General features: G+C 45.1%; 1 protein-coding gene across 4 annotated transcripts in view; it reads right to left on the bottom strand.

Annotated features, from left to right (window-relative positions):
* The window catches only part of srek1ip1 (SREK1-interacting protein 1), a 66,169-nt gene that overhangs the window by 24,640 nt on the left and 24,883 nt on the right, over nt 1–16,646 (bottom strand). For 3 of the 4 annotated variants that reach the window (XM_072496937.1, XM_072496935.1, XM_072496938.1), the window contains 3 exons: nt 16,183–16,326; nt 14,704–14,739; nt 1,665–1,743 (listed from right to left, as the gene is read on the bottom strand). In XM_072496937.1, coding sequence (XP_072353038.1) covers nt 1,665–1,743; nt 14,704–14,739; nt 16,183–16,326 — 259 coding nt within the window. The remainder of the gene's footprint in view (nt 1–1,664; nt 1,744–14,703; nt 14,740–16,182; nt 16,327–16,646) is intronic. The other variant, XM_072496936.1, reaches the window with a different exon arrangement.

Raw genomic sequence — 16,646 nt, 5'->3', positions numbered from 1 at the left:
AAAATTATTTTCAGCTTAGTCCTAAGTGATCAACCTCATATCCAGAGTTTGCGCACCAATGAAAAAGGCAACAAACTCTCAGAATGGATGAGTTCTTATGAAAGGACATGACTTGAAACTTTGGACAGAATTTAATGTCCACATATGGAGCTGAGTTTCAAGGTGCAGGGTGCTTGATTGGGAGGAAGGGTGCAGTGAGCCCATTGATGTTTCCTCGCCCGCCCCCTCTTCCCCTTCCATTAAGTCTGGGATGGGAAGATGCCTGTAAGCCTTCCCACCGCAATACCAATTGTGGTCCTTAAGTGGGTAATTAATGGTGGCGGATGGGGGACTTGTCATGTGGTTGGACATCTGATGGGTGGAGTCTTGTTCAAAGGCACACAGTAGCTGATTGAGGAACCCAGCATTGGAAAGAGGGATTGTTTTAAAGAGCCAATCCTCTGTCGTTTCTTCTAATCACCCCTCATCTTTCTTGCTGGAGCCCTTCCTTGTCTTTTTCCAGGAATTCTGTTATGAACCCTGAAGGCTCAAGTGCAATACCACCAGAAGCCACTACTCCCAGTCACACTGTAAATAATAGAGAGCTTCAGGCCTCTGATCGGCAGGCAACTCAGGGGAGATTTCAGATAGCACCTTATTGATGCCTTCTGGAAAACCAAGTATATTACATCTACAGTAGCAGTGATGCACAATAAACTTTAAAGAAACAATAATCCACGATTGCTTTCAACACTTAAGAAATTTAATTTACAGATGCAGAGATTCATTTAGGCAGGAAGAATATGGAGTGATAGTACAACATAATGGGAGAAACTTTAAAGGATATGCAGGAACAGAGGAATCTTTGTGTATATGGATATAAGTTATTGAAAATGGTGGGGCAGGTTGAGAGAGCAGTTAAGAAAGCATATAGTATCTTAGGGTTTATTAATAGGGGCATTGAGTACAAGAGTAAGGTCATGTTCAACTTGTGTATGATACTAGTTAGGCCTTATCTGGAGTACTGTATCCAGTTCTGGGCACCATACTTGTAGAAGGATGTGAAGGTATTGGACAGAGTACACAAGAGGAGATTCATAAGAATGATTCCAGGGATAAACAACTGCAGCGATAAGGATAGATTGGAGGGGTTGCGAATGTTTTCCTTGGAGAAAAGAAGTCTGTGAGGAAACTTGATAGAGATATTCAAGATCCTGAGAGGTATGAACAGGGTAATTAGTGAGAAACCATTGTCACTCAAGACAGCATCAAGAACCAGAGGCCACAGATTCAATATGATTGGCAATTGATAAACTAAATAATTGATGTGAGGAAATAATTTTCCACAAATAAGGTTGGCGAAGTCTGGAATATATCCTGAGACAGTGGTGGAGGCAGGTTCGATCGAGGAATTCAGAAGGGAACTGGATTGCTATCTGAAAAGCAAGAATGTACAAGGTTTTGGGGATAAGTTAGGGAAGTGGAACAAGGGAGAATGCTCTTTCAGAGAGCCAACACAAACTCGATAGACCGAATGGTCTCCTTCTGCACTGTAACGATTCTGTGATTGTGATTGAACATGACAATTTTGCCAACTTGGGAATCAGAGTCAAAGCTGTTCGCGTCAGTAATGTAGTTACATTGTGCTTAGCAAAAATATACTTGCCATTCAACAGCACATTTACCTTTTTCTGCGTTCATCTCTTGTCTTATCCTTCCTTTTCTTCTTGTGATGTTCATTCTTTTCACCAGCATGCTTTGTTTCTACAAAGAAAATAGCAGAGGAAAAGTGTTAATTAAAATGCTTTGCTCAAAAAGGTTTTACAAAATCTGTACAACTGACCTGATTTCCACCCAAATCAGGAGTGCCAAAATTGGAGGTTGCGACAGGATGAGCAATTGGGGTTGCGAGATCCCTCTCTTCTGAAGCAGCAATGACCACTGTTGAGCAAAACTAGATCCAAATGGAACTCTTTTTAAATAACTACAACTCCTAGCATGGTCTGTGGTGAGATTGGCTGGTTATTGTGAGATCTGCTGAAGCCCCCCTTCATCCTGCTGCTGGGGAGTTTTAATTATTGTTCATGTATTTAGGAGGAGTGAGTCAGTGGAGATCGTTCCAGCTTTATGATACTGAATAAATTAGGGGTTTTGTTATCACAGAGAGGGGTGGAGGAATTCTCTCTCAATTGCCAGGGATCAATTTGGGCAAAGCTTAGTTGGAGAAGTCAAGTGGTGGCAATAGGTGCTCGGGCACCATGGAGTTGGTACAACTTCCATTTTAGAAGCAGGAAAGTCCCTTCCACAACCCTGCGGCTGCACTGGCCTTCTTCGAACAGCGATATATATTAAGTGCACATCTCAATCCCGATCAAGATTTGGCGTCAAGTTTGATGCTGGTCAAAACATCATACTGGTAATCTGATTAAATTAAACTAAAATGATCAGAAAAGGCTGGGCAATATTACATTTCAAAAGTTCTATTCTATGAAAACCGGAGTTTTAAACTGAGGCTCTATCGTTCAACGCCATCTTCAGAGCATTCAAAGTGGTACAATACTCAACACAAACTTATTCATTGAAAGTATTTAACACATATATAACTGACCTTTCCAGTCCAACCACTAATTTTTCCAGCACAGACTTGGTCTTGAATTGTTGTTACATGTCAAATGCTTCTTGCTGACACAGGACTAGATGAATAGCTATGTTTATATGCAAATTCGCAAAAAGTCTCAATATGTCAAAAAGGAGGCCAGGCTTAAAAAAAAAACTTCTGTAGGAGACTCCAGAATATTGTGGACCTCACTTCGCTCATTATTGGCAGCAAAGCCACTGTGCTCCACATTCAAAAGGCCTCCTCAAAACTTAAGAAATGTGTTATCTGACAACCCTTTGAGCCAGCTCACAACTCTGAAATGGCAGTTACCCTTTCTCCCCGGAGACCCACATTACCCAAACCTAATCATCCTCTCCCCACTTGCCCCTGTCCCAATCCCAATCTGACACCAACCCCACCGTGCCAAATTTCTGACTACCCTGAGAGTTAGTACAAACTAGAAACTTAACTGCACCAGCCATATGAATTCTGTGGCTACAAGAGCAGACCACAGACTGTTGCTGTGGAGAGTGTTTCATCTTCTGACTCTCAACAAACTTTCCATCAGGCAAAAGGTACAAGTCAGGAGTCTAATGAGTATTCTTCACTTGCCCAGATTAGTGAAGCTCAAACATCATTTACTATGATTCTGTTAGGGACTGTTAAAAGAAAAGCTAGAGACTCCAGTATTCAACCAATGGAACTATGCCACATGTTTGCATTTAAAAAAAAATCTTTATTGCAGATGAGAATTAAGCCACGCAAGCACTATTATCTTAACACTATAGTTTATAATTACTTATGTCATAAACTCAGTCTTATCTTTCATTTCTAAAAGTTCCCTTATACATCACAAAAATCTGGGCGGTTCATTCATTTTCCCGGCGAGCAACCCAAAGTTATGCCAAAATCCGCAGTGTTCATACGATTATTCTAGGTAAATTTCTGTGTGGGTCCTTCGAATACCTTTTTGGTTGCGTGATCTTCCGTCTTTTCTTTGTATACTTCATGGCTATGGATGCCTTAGCGTATTCTTCGAGTTAACAGCAGACAACTAACTTCCTACAGCTTTTCAAGTTCTTTGAGGACAACTGTTGATTAATACCACTAGTTGCAAGTCAAGCAAATCTTCCAGCTGTTATTCCCTCACAAAATCCAAATGGATATAAGAGTCCCACTTGCGTTCTGTAATGATGAAATGAGTATTTTCTCTGCTTAATGCAGGCTTAACTATCATCTCCTGTTGTCTCTCTGAATCCAGAGGAGATGCAATCTACACCAAAGTAAAGCTGTAACTGTCTCAGTCTGCTCCCCTAACTGAACGGCTTGCTTCTGTCAGCAAGCACACAAAACCCAATTTAAACAAAAGAACCTTTCAACCAAGACTCCACCCTGAACCAGTATCTTTAGGTTGATGTGGAATGCTTTGGAATGGTTCAAAATCAGGGCGGCAGGGTAGCACAGAGGATGGCACGGTAGCACAGTGGTTAGCACTGTTGCTTCACAGCGCCAGGGTCCCAGGTTCGATTCCCAGCTTCGGTCACTGTCTGTGCGGAGTCTGCACGTTCTCTCTACGAGTAATTACTATGGGGTTAATATCTCCAAGCAAGGCTGCTAACCACTCTGCCCGATTTCTAACCCAATGCCAGAGGCCTGACTTGAACTCCATTCTAAGCATGTTAATAACACTATTTTCAAATTCGCTACTAACCCCACAAATAAAATCACCCACATGCATCATGAAGATGTCCAAATGTTTTCCTCCATGGTGCAATAAAACATTGCAGGGTCTGCTTTCAACTGGAGACAGTGGAATGTTAACAAAACCAAACTCACTGAGAAATACCAAATTCTGGAGGTGTCATTTGACTCGTATACATATTTATATAACTTCCACAGTACCCCTTCTGTGTTTGGCACCTCTTTCGGAGGACAATTTTTTTTTTCTCTTTGAGGCTGATGCCCCGCGAGAAAAGCAGCTTTAATATCTATCAACTTGCATTCCCAAGCATTTGTGACTAATAGAGCCAAGAAGATCTTCAAATTAACCTTTCCTGCTGTAGGTGAATTAACCCTTGCACCTTGGTCACCCACATTTTCTTAAAAACCTTGTGCTACCAGCCTGGCTTTGGCCTTGTAAGTTCCATCAAGTACCACCTTTTCCGTGGCCAATCCACCCATCCTTCACATCTTTGGGTTCTGGGGGCGAGACCCAAGCAGACATGGAGAGAATGTGTAAATTCCACACGGACAGTGACCCAGGGCCAGAATTGAACCCAGGTCCTCGGTGTCGTGAGACAGTAGTACTAACCACTGTGCCATCGTGCCGCCCCCGTGTTTGGTTTTAAACACCCTATTACATCTCTTTGGATAGTTTATTGCATAATGGAATATTGAATCACACCGAAAACACAGATTGTCCACACCCTGGGCATTTCTGGGATTAATTTTTCTGTTGAAATTTCCAAATTCATTCTACTGACCATAATTAAGGTGTTTCTGTCCTCATTATATTTAGTTATAAATCTTCTTTCATATTGACTTTTGTGGCCTGTTTCTAGACCACCTCGCCATCCCATTAACATCACGTCTTCCATAGTCTGTCTTATTGCGCATTGGCCTATTTGAGTCATGAAAGCTGCTGGGCCTCAAAATCTGACCAGGCCTCAAAGCACTTAATAAGTCATCCTTTTTGTCAATTTTATCCATGAAAGTTAATAGTGTATCCAAACCTTCACCTGAGTTTAAATGCTCCGGCTCAAATTCAAAAAATACCTAGCTTATTATGTTTTTGTACGGTAACTAAAATGTCAAGGCCATTCCTTGTTTTTTTCTTGGGAAAGGTCGTAATCCATGTCCACATGGTAACTTTATTCTTCCATTGATGAATGTCAACCCCCTATCACCAAACAAGGGTGGGTAGTCATGCCCCAATATTTTCCACTTTGATTCAGCCATTTTGTTTTCCAAGTTAGTCTAAATTACTCTGCAAGGTTGTAATTCAGAATAGTCTTTTGTCTGAAGAACGGTTAGTTTGCAATCCCTGTTTTTCCTTTACTCATATTTGCTATGCATCCTCTGCTACCAACGTTAGAGTCTGAAGTAACACTGCAAGAAGAACTAGAAAGCAAGTCTTGACTTCGTCAACGTAAAGTTTATTGTGACGAACAATCACCTCTCCATCAAGGCACCACAGTGCCACCTATAAACCTCTTTCAGATCAAACAATAAGTGTGGTCTATTAAACAATTAAAACTAGAAAGGTTTCAGGGGAAAGCGATAGGATGATCTGTGTTTTAGAGACCAAGTTGTCCAAATTATTATTTAAGTTACATAGCAGAGTGCTGTCATACATACTCATTGAACTGCCATTTCACCCAGATAATTAAGAATAATTTGTAGTCTTGGGATAATTCATTTAATCTCCTTAACTGCTGTTCTGTTCATGATGTAGTATTGTAAAGCACAGAAGGAAGCCATTTGGTGTAATACGCCTGCGCAACCTTTTAGTTCCACTTTGCTACTTTTCCTCCACTTCGATGCTTTCCCCCCCATTGTCCTGTCAATTTCTGCTCTTCCTTTTCAAAAGTTACAAGTGAATCTGCTTTCAACGCTCATTCAGGCAGTACAGTCTACATCAGAACCAAATCTAGAGTTAAACAATTCTCATCTCCCCTCTTTGCCAATTACATTAAATCAGAGCCCTCTATTGACCCTCCTACCAGTGGAACTCAATTTTGAATACTTCCCGTATTAAATTCCCGCCTTAACCTTCTTTGCTCTACAGTGAACAATTCCAGCTCCCCCACTTAAACTAAAATACCACACCAGAAAAGCATCAATCGGCGACTTCCGGGTGCGGCGATGACCAGCTGAGTCGCACGTTTCGGCAGCTCCCTGTGAAACGGACTTTTGGGCTCTTGATAGGAGCCCCAACGGCAATTTTGACAGCTAAAAACACTGTACGGTAAACCAGAAGGGAATCCCCCCTGAATACGGATGGAAAAAGAAGGAGAGAGTGGCCAGATTGCAGTGGATCCTTTAGAACAGCGGCAAGGAAGGCAAGCAAAAACCAAGATGGCGTCGGAAGGTGGCAGTTTAACATGGGGCCCTGAACAACAAGAGTTCTTGAAATGCTGTGTGGAAGAGATCAAAAAGGAAATGAAGAAAGAGCTGTTGGCCCCGATACTACAGGCGATCGAAGGGCTAAGGGAGGAACAAAAGACCCAGGAGCGGGAGCTTCGGGTCGTGAAGGCAAAGGCAGCCGAGAATGAGGACGATATACAGGGCCTGGTGGTGAAGACGGAGACGCAGGAGGCACATCAGAAACGATGTGTGGAAAGGTTGGAGGCACTGGAAAACAACGCAAGGAGGAACAACCTGAGGATTCTTGGTCTTCCTGAAGGTGTGGAGGGAGCGGACGTCGGGGCATATGTGAGCATGATGCTGCACTCGTTAATGGGAGCGGAGGCCCCGGCGGGTCCGTTGGAGGTGGAGGGAGCATACCGAGTGATGGCGCGAGGACCGAGAGCAGGAGAAATTCCCAGAGCTATAGTGGTGAGATTCCTCCGTTTTAAGGATAGAGAAATGGTCCTTAGATGGGCGAAGAAAACTCGGAGCAGTAAATGGGAGAACGCGGTGATCCGCGTTTATCAAGACTGGAGTGCGGAGGTGGCGAGAAGGAGGGCGAGCTTTAATCGGGCCAAGGCGGTGCTTCATAAAAAGAAGATAAAATTTGGAATGCTGCAACCGGCAAGACTGTGGGTCACATATCGAGGGAGGCACCACTACTTTGAGACGGCGGATGAAGCGTGGACTTTTATTGTGGAAGAAAAACTGGAATGAGCGGGTTATTAAAAAGAACGTTCGAACAAAGTGGTGGGGCGAATGTGGGGGGCAAAGAGGGGTTTTATGTACTAATCCTGCGATATGGTAACTTTTCTCTCTCCCACAGGTGGTGATGGGGGGAGGAGGGGAGGTGGAGGAGATGGGGCGTTGGCCATTGGGGGCGGGGCCAAGGGAGAAGCACGGGCTTGGTTCCCGCGCGATGATAATCATGGCGGGAATAGAGAAGCAGGAAGGAGGGGGCGTCGCACGGTGCGAGCCGAGGTCACGGGGGGAAGCCGAGGTCAGCCAGAGTTTGCTGACTTCTGGGAGCAACATGGGGGGAGTAATTACGCTAGCGGGGGATCTAGCGGGGGGGGTGGGGGGGGGGGGTGGGAGGGGGGAATTACTGGGTTGCTGCTGCTGGGGAGAGGGGGGAGCTGGTATGGGAGAGGATGGGTGGGGGAGGCACCGCCTGGGGGAGATACAGCTGCGTGGGAACCGGGTGAGGAGCTGGAAAAAGGTGATGGCTAATCGACAAGGGGGAAGGTAGGAAGGTAGGAAGCCCCCCAACTCGGCTGATCACGTGGAACGTGAGAGGGCTGAACGGGCCGATAAAGAGGGCACGGGTACTCGCACACCTTAAGAAACTTAAGGCAGATGTGGTTATGTTACAGGAAACGCACCTGAAACTGATAGACCAGGTTAGGCTACGCAAAGGATGGGTGGGGCAGGTGTTCCATTCGGGGCTAGATGCGAAAAACAGGGGGGTGGCTATATTAGTGGGGAAGCGGGTAATGTTCGAGGCAAAGACTATAGTGGCGGATAACGGGGGCAGATACGTGATGGTGAGTGGCAAACTACAGGGGGAGACGGTGGTTTTGGTAAACGTATATGCCCCGAACTGGGATGATGCCAATTTTATGAGGCGGATGCTAGGACGCATTCCGGACCTAGAGATGGGAAAGCTGATAATGGGGGGAGATTTTAATACGGTGTTGGAACCAGGGCTGGATAGGTCGAAGTTCAGGACTGGAAGGAGGCCGGCAGCAGCCAAGGTACTTAAAGATTTTATGGAGCAGATGGGAGGTGTAGACCCGTGGAGATTTAGCAGACCTAGGAGTAAGGAGTTCTCGTTTTTCTCCTATGTCCATAAAGTCTACTCGCGAATAGACTTTTTTGTGCTGGGTAGGGCATTGATCCCGAAGGTGAGAGGAACGGAGTATACGGCTATAGCCATTTCGGATCACGCTCCACACTGGGTGGACTTGGAGATAGGGGAGGAAACAGGAGGGCGCCCACCCTGGAGAATGGACATGGGACTAATGGCAGATGAAGGGGTGTGTCTAAGGGTGAGGGGGTGCATTGAAAAGTACTTGGAACTCAATGATAATGGGGAGGTCCAGGTGGGAGTGGTCTGGGAGGCGTTGAAGGCGGTGGTTAGAGGGGAGCTGATATCAATAAGGGCACATAAAGGGAAGCAGGAGAGTAAGGAACGGGAGCGGTTGCTGCAAGAACTTTTGAGGGTGGACAGACAATATGCGGAAGCACCGGAGGAGGGACTGTACAGGGAAAGGCAAAGGCTACATGTAGAATTTGACTTGCTGACTACAGGCACTGCAGAGGCACAATGGAGGAATGCACAGGGTGTACAGTACGAATATGGGGAGAAGGCGAGCAGGTTGCTGGCACACCAATTGAGGAAAAGGGGAGCAGCGAGGGAAATAGGGGGAGTGAGGGATGAGGAAGGAGAGATGGAGCGGGGAGCGGAGAGAGTGAATGGAATGTTCAAGACATTTTATAAAAAATTATATGAAGCTCAACCCCCGGATGGGAGGGAGAGAATGATGGGCTTCTTGGATCGGCTGGAATTTCCCAAGGTGGAAGAGCAGGAAAGGGTGGGACTGGGAGCACAGATCGAGGTAGAAGAAGTGGTGAAAGGAATTAGGAGCATGCAGGCGGGAAAGGCCCCGGGACCGGATGGATTCCCAGTCGAATTCTATAGAAAATATGTGGACTTGCTCGCCCCGGTACTGACGAGGACCTTTAATGAGGCAAAGGAAAGGGGACAACTGCCCCCGACTATGTCTGAAGCAACGATATCGCTTCTCTTAAAGAAGGAAAAGGACCCGCTACAATGCGGGTCCTATAGACCTATTTCCCTCCTAAATGTAGATGCCAAGGTCCTGGCCAAGGTAATGGCAATGAGAATAGAGGAATGTGTCCCGGGGGTGGTCCACGAGGACCAAACTGGGTTTGTGAAGGGGAGACAGCTGAACACGAATATACGGAGGTTGTTAGGGGTAATGATGATGGCCCCACCAGAGGGAGAAACGGAGATAGTAGTGGCGATGGATGCCGAGAAAGCATTTGATAGAGTGGAGTGGGATTATTTGTGGGAGGTGTTGAGGAGATTTGGTTTTGGAGAGGGGTATGTTAGATGGGTGCAGCTGTTGTATAGGGCCCCAGTGGCGAGCGTGGTCACGAATGGACGGGGATCTGCATATTTTCGGCTCCATAGAGGGACAAGGCAGGGATGCCCTCTGTCCCCATTATTGTTTGCACTGGCGATTGAGCCCCTGGCGATAGCGTTGAGGGGTTCCAAGAAGTGGAGGGGAGTACTTAGGGGAGGAGAAGAGCACCGGGTATCTTTGTATGCGGACGATTTGCTACTATACGTGGCGGACCCGGCGGAGGGGATGCCAGAAATAATGCGGATACTTGGGGAGTTTGGGGATTTTTCAGGGTATAAATTGAACATGGGGAAAAGTGAGTTGTTTGTGGTGCATCCAGGGGAGCAGAGTAGAGAAATAGAGGACCTACCGTTGAGGAAGGTAACAAGGGACTTTCGTTACCTGGGGATCCAGATAGCTAAGAATTGGGGCACATTGCATAGGTTAAATTTAACGCGGTTGGTGGAACAGATGGAGGAGGATTTCAAGAGATGGGATATGGTATCCCTGTCAATGGCAGGGAGGGTGCAGGCGGTTAAGATGGTGGTCCTCCCGAGATTCCTCTTTGTGTTTCAGTGCCTCCCGGTGGTGATCACGAAGGCTTTTTTTAAAAGGATTGAAAAGAGCATCATGGGTTTTGTGTGGGCCGGGAAGACCCCGAGAGTGAGGAAGGGATTCTTACAGCGTAGCAGGGATAGGGGGGGGGGGGCTGGCACTACCGAGCCTAAGTGAGTATTATTGGGCTGCTAATATTTCAATGGTGAGTAAGTGGATGGGAGAGGAGGAGGGAGCGGCGTGGAAGAGATTGGAGAGGGCGTCCTGTAGGGGGACTAGCCTACAGGCTATGGTGACAGCCCCATTGCCGTTCTCACCGAGGAACTACACCACAAGCCCGGTGGTGGTGGCTACACTGAAGATTTGGGGACAGTGGAGACGGCATAGGGGAAAGACTGGAGCCTTGGGGGGGTCCCCGATAAGAAACAACCATAGGTTTGCCCCGGGGGGAATGGATGGGGGATATGGAATGTGGCAAAGAGCAGGAATAACGCAACTGAAAGATCTGTTTGTGGATGGGAAGTTCGCGAGTCTGGGAGCGCTGACCGAGAAATATGGGTTGCCCCAAGGGAATGCATTCAGGTATATGCAACTGAGGGCTTTTGCGAGGCAACAGGTGAGGGAATTCCCGCAGCTCCCGACACAAGATGTGCAGGACAGACTGATCTCAAAGACATGGGTGGGGGATGGTAAGGTGTCAGATATATATAGGGAAATGAGGGACGAAGGGGAGACTATGGTAGATGAACTAAAAGGGAAATGGGAAGAAGAGCTGGGGGAGGAGATCGAGGAGGGGCTGTGGGCAGATGCCCTAAGCAGGGTAAACTCGTCGTCCTCGTGTGCCAGGCTAAGCCTGATTCAGTTTAAGGTATTACACAGGGCACATATGACTGGAGCACGGCTCAGTAAATTTTTTGGGGTGGAGGATAGGTGTGCGAGGTGCTCGAGAAGCCCAGCGAATCATACCCATATGTTTTGGTCATGCTCGGCACTACAGGGGTTTTGGATGGGGGTGACAAAGGTGCTTTCAAAAGTAGTAGGAGTCCGGGTCGAACCAAGCTGGGGGTTGGCTATATTTGGGGTTGCACAAGAGCCGGGAGTGCAGGAGGCGAGAGAGGCCGATGTTTTGGCCTTTGCGTCCCTAGTAGCCCGGCGCAGGATATTGCTAATGTGGAAAGAAGCCAAGCCCCCGGGGGTGGAGACCTGGATAAATGACATGGCGGGGTTTATAAAGCTAGAGCGGATTAAGTTCGTCTTAAGGGGGTCGGCTCAAGGGTTCACCAGGCGGTGGCAACCGTTCGTCGAATACCTCGCAGAAAGATAGACGGAATGGGAAAAAGAAGGCAGCAGCAGCAGCCCAGGATCGGGGGGGTTGGGGGGGGGGGGGGGGGGGGAGGAGGAACCAGAAGGACTCTCAGGGTTGTTAATATATACTGTATAGTATGTATAGGTCGTTGCTACAGATAATTATATATTGGACTGTTAAATTATATTTTTGGAGAGTGTTACTTGTGACAAGGCAGTTGCCAATTAGGGCTAGTTTTCATTTTTGTTATTTATTATTTATTCATTTTTTTTTTTGTTTATAAAATAGGTCATTGTTATTTGTGTTGTTATAATATTGTGTAAAGGATGCACAATGTACTGTGTTGGTTGACCAAAAATTTTCAATAAAATATTTAATAAAAAAAAAAGAAAAGCATCAATCCTTCACTGTCTTTAAGTTCACAAAAGCCAATCCAATAGATAGGCTTTTATCCCCCTCGAGCCCCCAATTGTTATGGGCGAGGCGTTTTCAGAACCCCAAAATGTATCATCATGGAGTTCAACCAACCTCTCCCTTTAATGGATTTGTTGCTTTTCCTAGCACACGGCTTTTTCCCTAGGTGTGGGATTACAATTATGGACACGTGGGTTTTTAAATACAAAACACTGTTTATTCCATGAACTCAACTTATCTTAAATAAACATTGGATCTCTTAACACCCCTTACTTCAAAGATAACTCAGAAAATATTGCAACTGTAAATAACTCCTTAAAATGTTCCTTCAAACTTTCAAGAGACTTAACACCTTTAAACAGTATCTCATCAGGTTAAAGGATATATATATTTTCTGTAGAATGGCAGAGATATATTAGCTTGGTTGATTTCAGCTCCAGCACCTTGCTTTCTTCTTGCAGCTCTCTGGACACACACAGACACACACCCACTGCTTTTTAAACTGAAACTAAGAACCTGCAAAACCAAACTGCAAAATGGCTGACCTGAGCTGAGCCCCACCCCAAACATCACTGTTTTCTTAAAGATACATTGCTTAAACATCCAGTTCTTAAAGGCACTCTCGCATGACACAACCAAAGTTAGTCATTCCTGGTACCATTCTTGTAAATCCCCTCAGCACCCTCTCCAAGACTTTGAATCCTCCTGAAAGTGTGGTGCTCTAAGTTGCAGACTATACTCTAGCTACCCAGTGCTATAGATTTAGCGTAATTTTCTTTCTTCTTTCCCCCCCGCCCCCCTGCTTTCATGGCAAGGACAAGGTTTCTTGCCCATCACCAAGTGCCCATGACCTGTGTGGCTTAAAAGGACATTTCAGAGGGCAGTTTAGAATCAACCACATCACTGTGGGTCTGAAATCACATGTAGGCCAGACCAGGTAAGGATGGCAGATTTCCTTCCCTAAAGGACTTTAGTGAACCAGTTGTCATGGTATTACTGAGACTAACTTTATATTTCAGATTTATTAATAGAATTTAAATTCCACTAGCTGCCTTGGTGGGATTTGAACCAATGTACTCAAGAGCACCAGTCTGGGCCTCTGAATTACCAGTCCAGTGACAGGGACACTAAACCATGTCTCCTCCTACTCTTATGTCCTGTATACTCAAGTTCAGGTTGCTGATATTTATCAAGACAAGATAAACTGCTAGAAGTCAGGGATGGGGGACACTTTTGTATACTTCCCTTCAGTCTGAAAAACAATTATTCACCACTACTCTCTGTTTTCTACCTTTTAGCCAATTTTCTATCCACACTGCCACCATCCCTTTAATCCATGGACTTCCAGGTCTGCTAGCAAATCTATTCTGTTATATATTATCAAATAACTTCTGAAAGGTCATATATACATCAACTGCATTACTCCATTAACTCTCTTCAATACTTTAAATAATTTCATAAAATTTGTCAGACAGTGTTAGCTGTGGTTCAATGGGCAGCGCATGAAGAGCACAGGAATAATTCCTGGTAGTTGGAAAGAATGGGGGATTTATTCCTGGAGGGGCAGAGAATTTTGGGCTCTCACAAATATCTGAACGAGTTAGATAGCAAGTTTGCAATTTTGCAAAACACATCTTCCCGACATTCCCCGTGGCGCCGCCAGCCTCACTAATGGAAAGGATTCTTTCGCTCGCAGGGTCAGAGGAATGGTATCTTGTGGTGTCTATGCACAAATTATGTTGGAGGACTCAGTATCAGTTGAGGGGATTCAAGGGGATTAAGGCCAAGTGGGAGGTGGTGTTGGGGCCAGTGTTGGACAGTGAGGTGTGGAGCGAGGGCCTGTGGAGTGGAGCAGACTCGATGAGCCAAGTGGCCTAATTTTGCTCCAATGTCCTATGTCTTATGGTAAACTCCCAAGTCATTTGTGCGAGGCTTGGCTTATGTAGGGGGAAGAGGAAAAGCTCCTATCTTTTGGGGGAAGACTGACAGCTGGGAAAGCATAAAAGAATAGACTAATATGACAATGTAGAGTAGTTTAGCGAGAATAGCGTTAATTTCTGAATGAAACTATACAGCAATCATAGAAAGCATAATCATGGCCTAAATTGCAGCTCCTATATCCACTATAATTAGATAGAAATTTATTTTTAAGTTAGAATAATACTGAAATATACATATAGTCAATTGTAAAAGGTTTGTAATGGTTTATTTGACCACATTACTGAGAGTGATGGGAAAATACAGAATCAACACACACACAAACATTGAAAACAGCCAGGCCAGTAGGAATTCTCATCAGTGACAATGGAACTAGTTAGAGCCAAATAGACTAGAATGTATACAGCGCTTCAAGGACAGACAGATAAAGAAGGTCTGGAAACTATATGTGAACCATGAATAAGTTATTAGAAAATCATGAGGTGATCACGCTGGCTACTGGGGTGGGCTAATAACTTTTCAAAAATGTCTAATTACTGTACCAAAACCCTGTGAATTCAGAGAGATTTGGGACTGCCTCAAACCTCTTTTCCCTCGTATGTTGATCAAGCTTGAAAATAAGGACGTCTTCTTACCAGAGTTGCAGTCTGTGAATCTTTGTGTTGACTGAGCTGTAATCAAAGGGAAAGTCCCCCAGGTGAAAGCTAGTCCAATACATAGTCTCTGAAAAAGTTCCTCTTCAGCTTAATACAATGTAAAGTGGTATATAGGGCTCACCCGACTAGGTCCAGGATGAGTCGGTTCTTTGCAGGGGTAGAGGACAATTATGAGCACTGTGCAGGGGTCCTGTCAATCATGTGCATATGTTCTGGTCGTGTCCCAAGCTTCTGGGTTTTTTGGGTCTCCTTGTTTAGCACCAAATCGGCGATTTTGAAAACTGTCCCTTGGTGGCCATATTTGGGGTGTCAGAATCGCCGGGGCTGCAGACGGGTGTTAGGGCAATGTCTTGGCCTTCGCCCCGCTGATTGCCCAGAGGAGAATGCTGATAGGGTGGAGGTCAACCTCTCCACCCAGTACTTCAGTGTGGCTGGGTGATCTAATGGGAGTTCCTATACCTCGAGAAAGTCAAGTACACCGGGAAGAGAGCAATCGAGGGATTTTACTGAAGGTGGCAACTGTTTATTTTGTATTTCAAAGAGCTGGTCATGGTTTGTTCTAACCGGAGGGGGGGGGGCTCTTACTCAGTTGGTTGAGTTATTTTGTCATTGTATTATGTTCAAAATGAAAATAGTTGAATAAAAATATTTTAAAAAAAAGGAATTCCTGGTGTCCTAGCCAATACTTATGATTCAATTAGTATCACAAAAAACATATTATCTGGTCATTATTACATTGCTATTATTGGAGTTTGCGAAGCACAAATTAGCTGCCACGTTTTCACCATTACAAGACTTCAAAAAGTATTTCATTAGCTGTAAAGCGCTTTGAGGTACCCGGTGGTCACAAAAAGTGCTGTATAAGTTTTTTTTTACTGTTTAGCTTTAACAAACCCTGCTAGCTTTCATTTCGTAACCCATGTTTTGCAAGTAAAAATTAGTTTGGGCCTGGATTATTGTCTCTAAATGCTTCCTTACCACTCATGTCTGCCAACCAGCCTGTCCCTCGCCCCTTTCTGAACAAGCTGTAATTTCATTTTATTCTTCTGTGGCATGTGAGTGTTGGAGGCAAGGGCAGCATTTGTTGGTCATCCCTAGTTGCCCTTGAAGATGGTGGTTAGCTGTCATAATTGCAACCTTTCAGTTTTCTGGCACCTCTTCCATATCCAAGCGGGATTGAACAGTTGTGGCTAGAACTACCACTACGTCCACCTCTGCATTCCTTATTAACTAAAGCTGCATGATATCAGGATGATTTTTCTGGCCTATACGTGACTCTAGCCCCACACCAACATGACTGACTCTTAACAGAAATGACTGAGCATGCCACTCAGTTACATTAAACCAGCACCAGGGCAACCAGAGCAATAAGCATCAGCCTTACTGAGATAATAATAAAAAACACAGGCCAACTACCAATCAGAGTATTTACTCACATTATGAAGTGAAATATCATACCTTTTTTGCTAATAATGTCTTGCAGCTGCTGAAGCTCCTCTTCCTCCTCGGTGTCCTCACTGCTGGTACTACTGACATCTAGAACAATATCTTTTTGTGGGTCCACACGGACAAAATTTCGACATTCAAAGGTCAAATGGCCAGCTGGAATCATAACAAATGTTTATCACAACCAAATTGGGGTCCACTAACCACTCCCATTCCATTCACAATTCATCAGACAATGAAGGGGTCATTCCCACATGCAGCAAACATCCAGGGGAGGGTAGCTACATGGAAAATAATATTTGTGCAAGATTATTGCCAAGACCAGCTCCAAGAAGAGCAAGCCTGACCTTTGATACTACTATCGCCAAACCTCCCATCAATATTCTGGAGTTGCCACTGACAGAAACTACTAGCTACATAAATGCCATGGTTATTAAAGCAGATCAGAGGCCAATTATATTGCACCATGTGGTTCA

This window comes from Scyliorhinus torazame, chromosome 3, assembly GCF_047496885.1.
Source record: "Scyliorhinus torazame isolate Kashiwa2021f chromosome 3, sScyTor2.1, whole genome shotgun sequence".
NCBI lineage: Eukaryota > Metazoa > Chordata > Chondrichthyes > Carcharhiniformes > Scyliorhinidae > Scyliorhinus > Scyliorhinus torazame.
The sequence above is the reverse complement of the archived record's forward strand: the minus strand, read 5'-3'. Positions and strand labels throughout refer to the sequence as shown.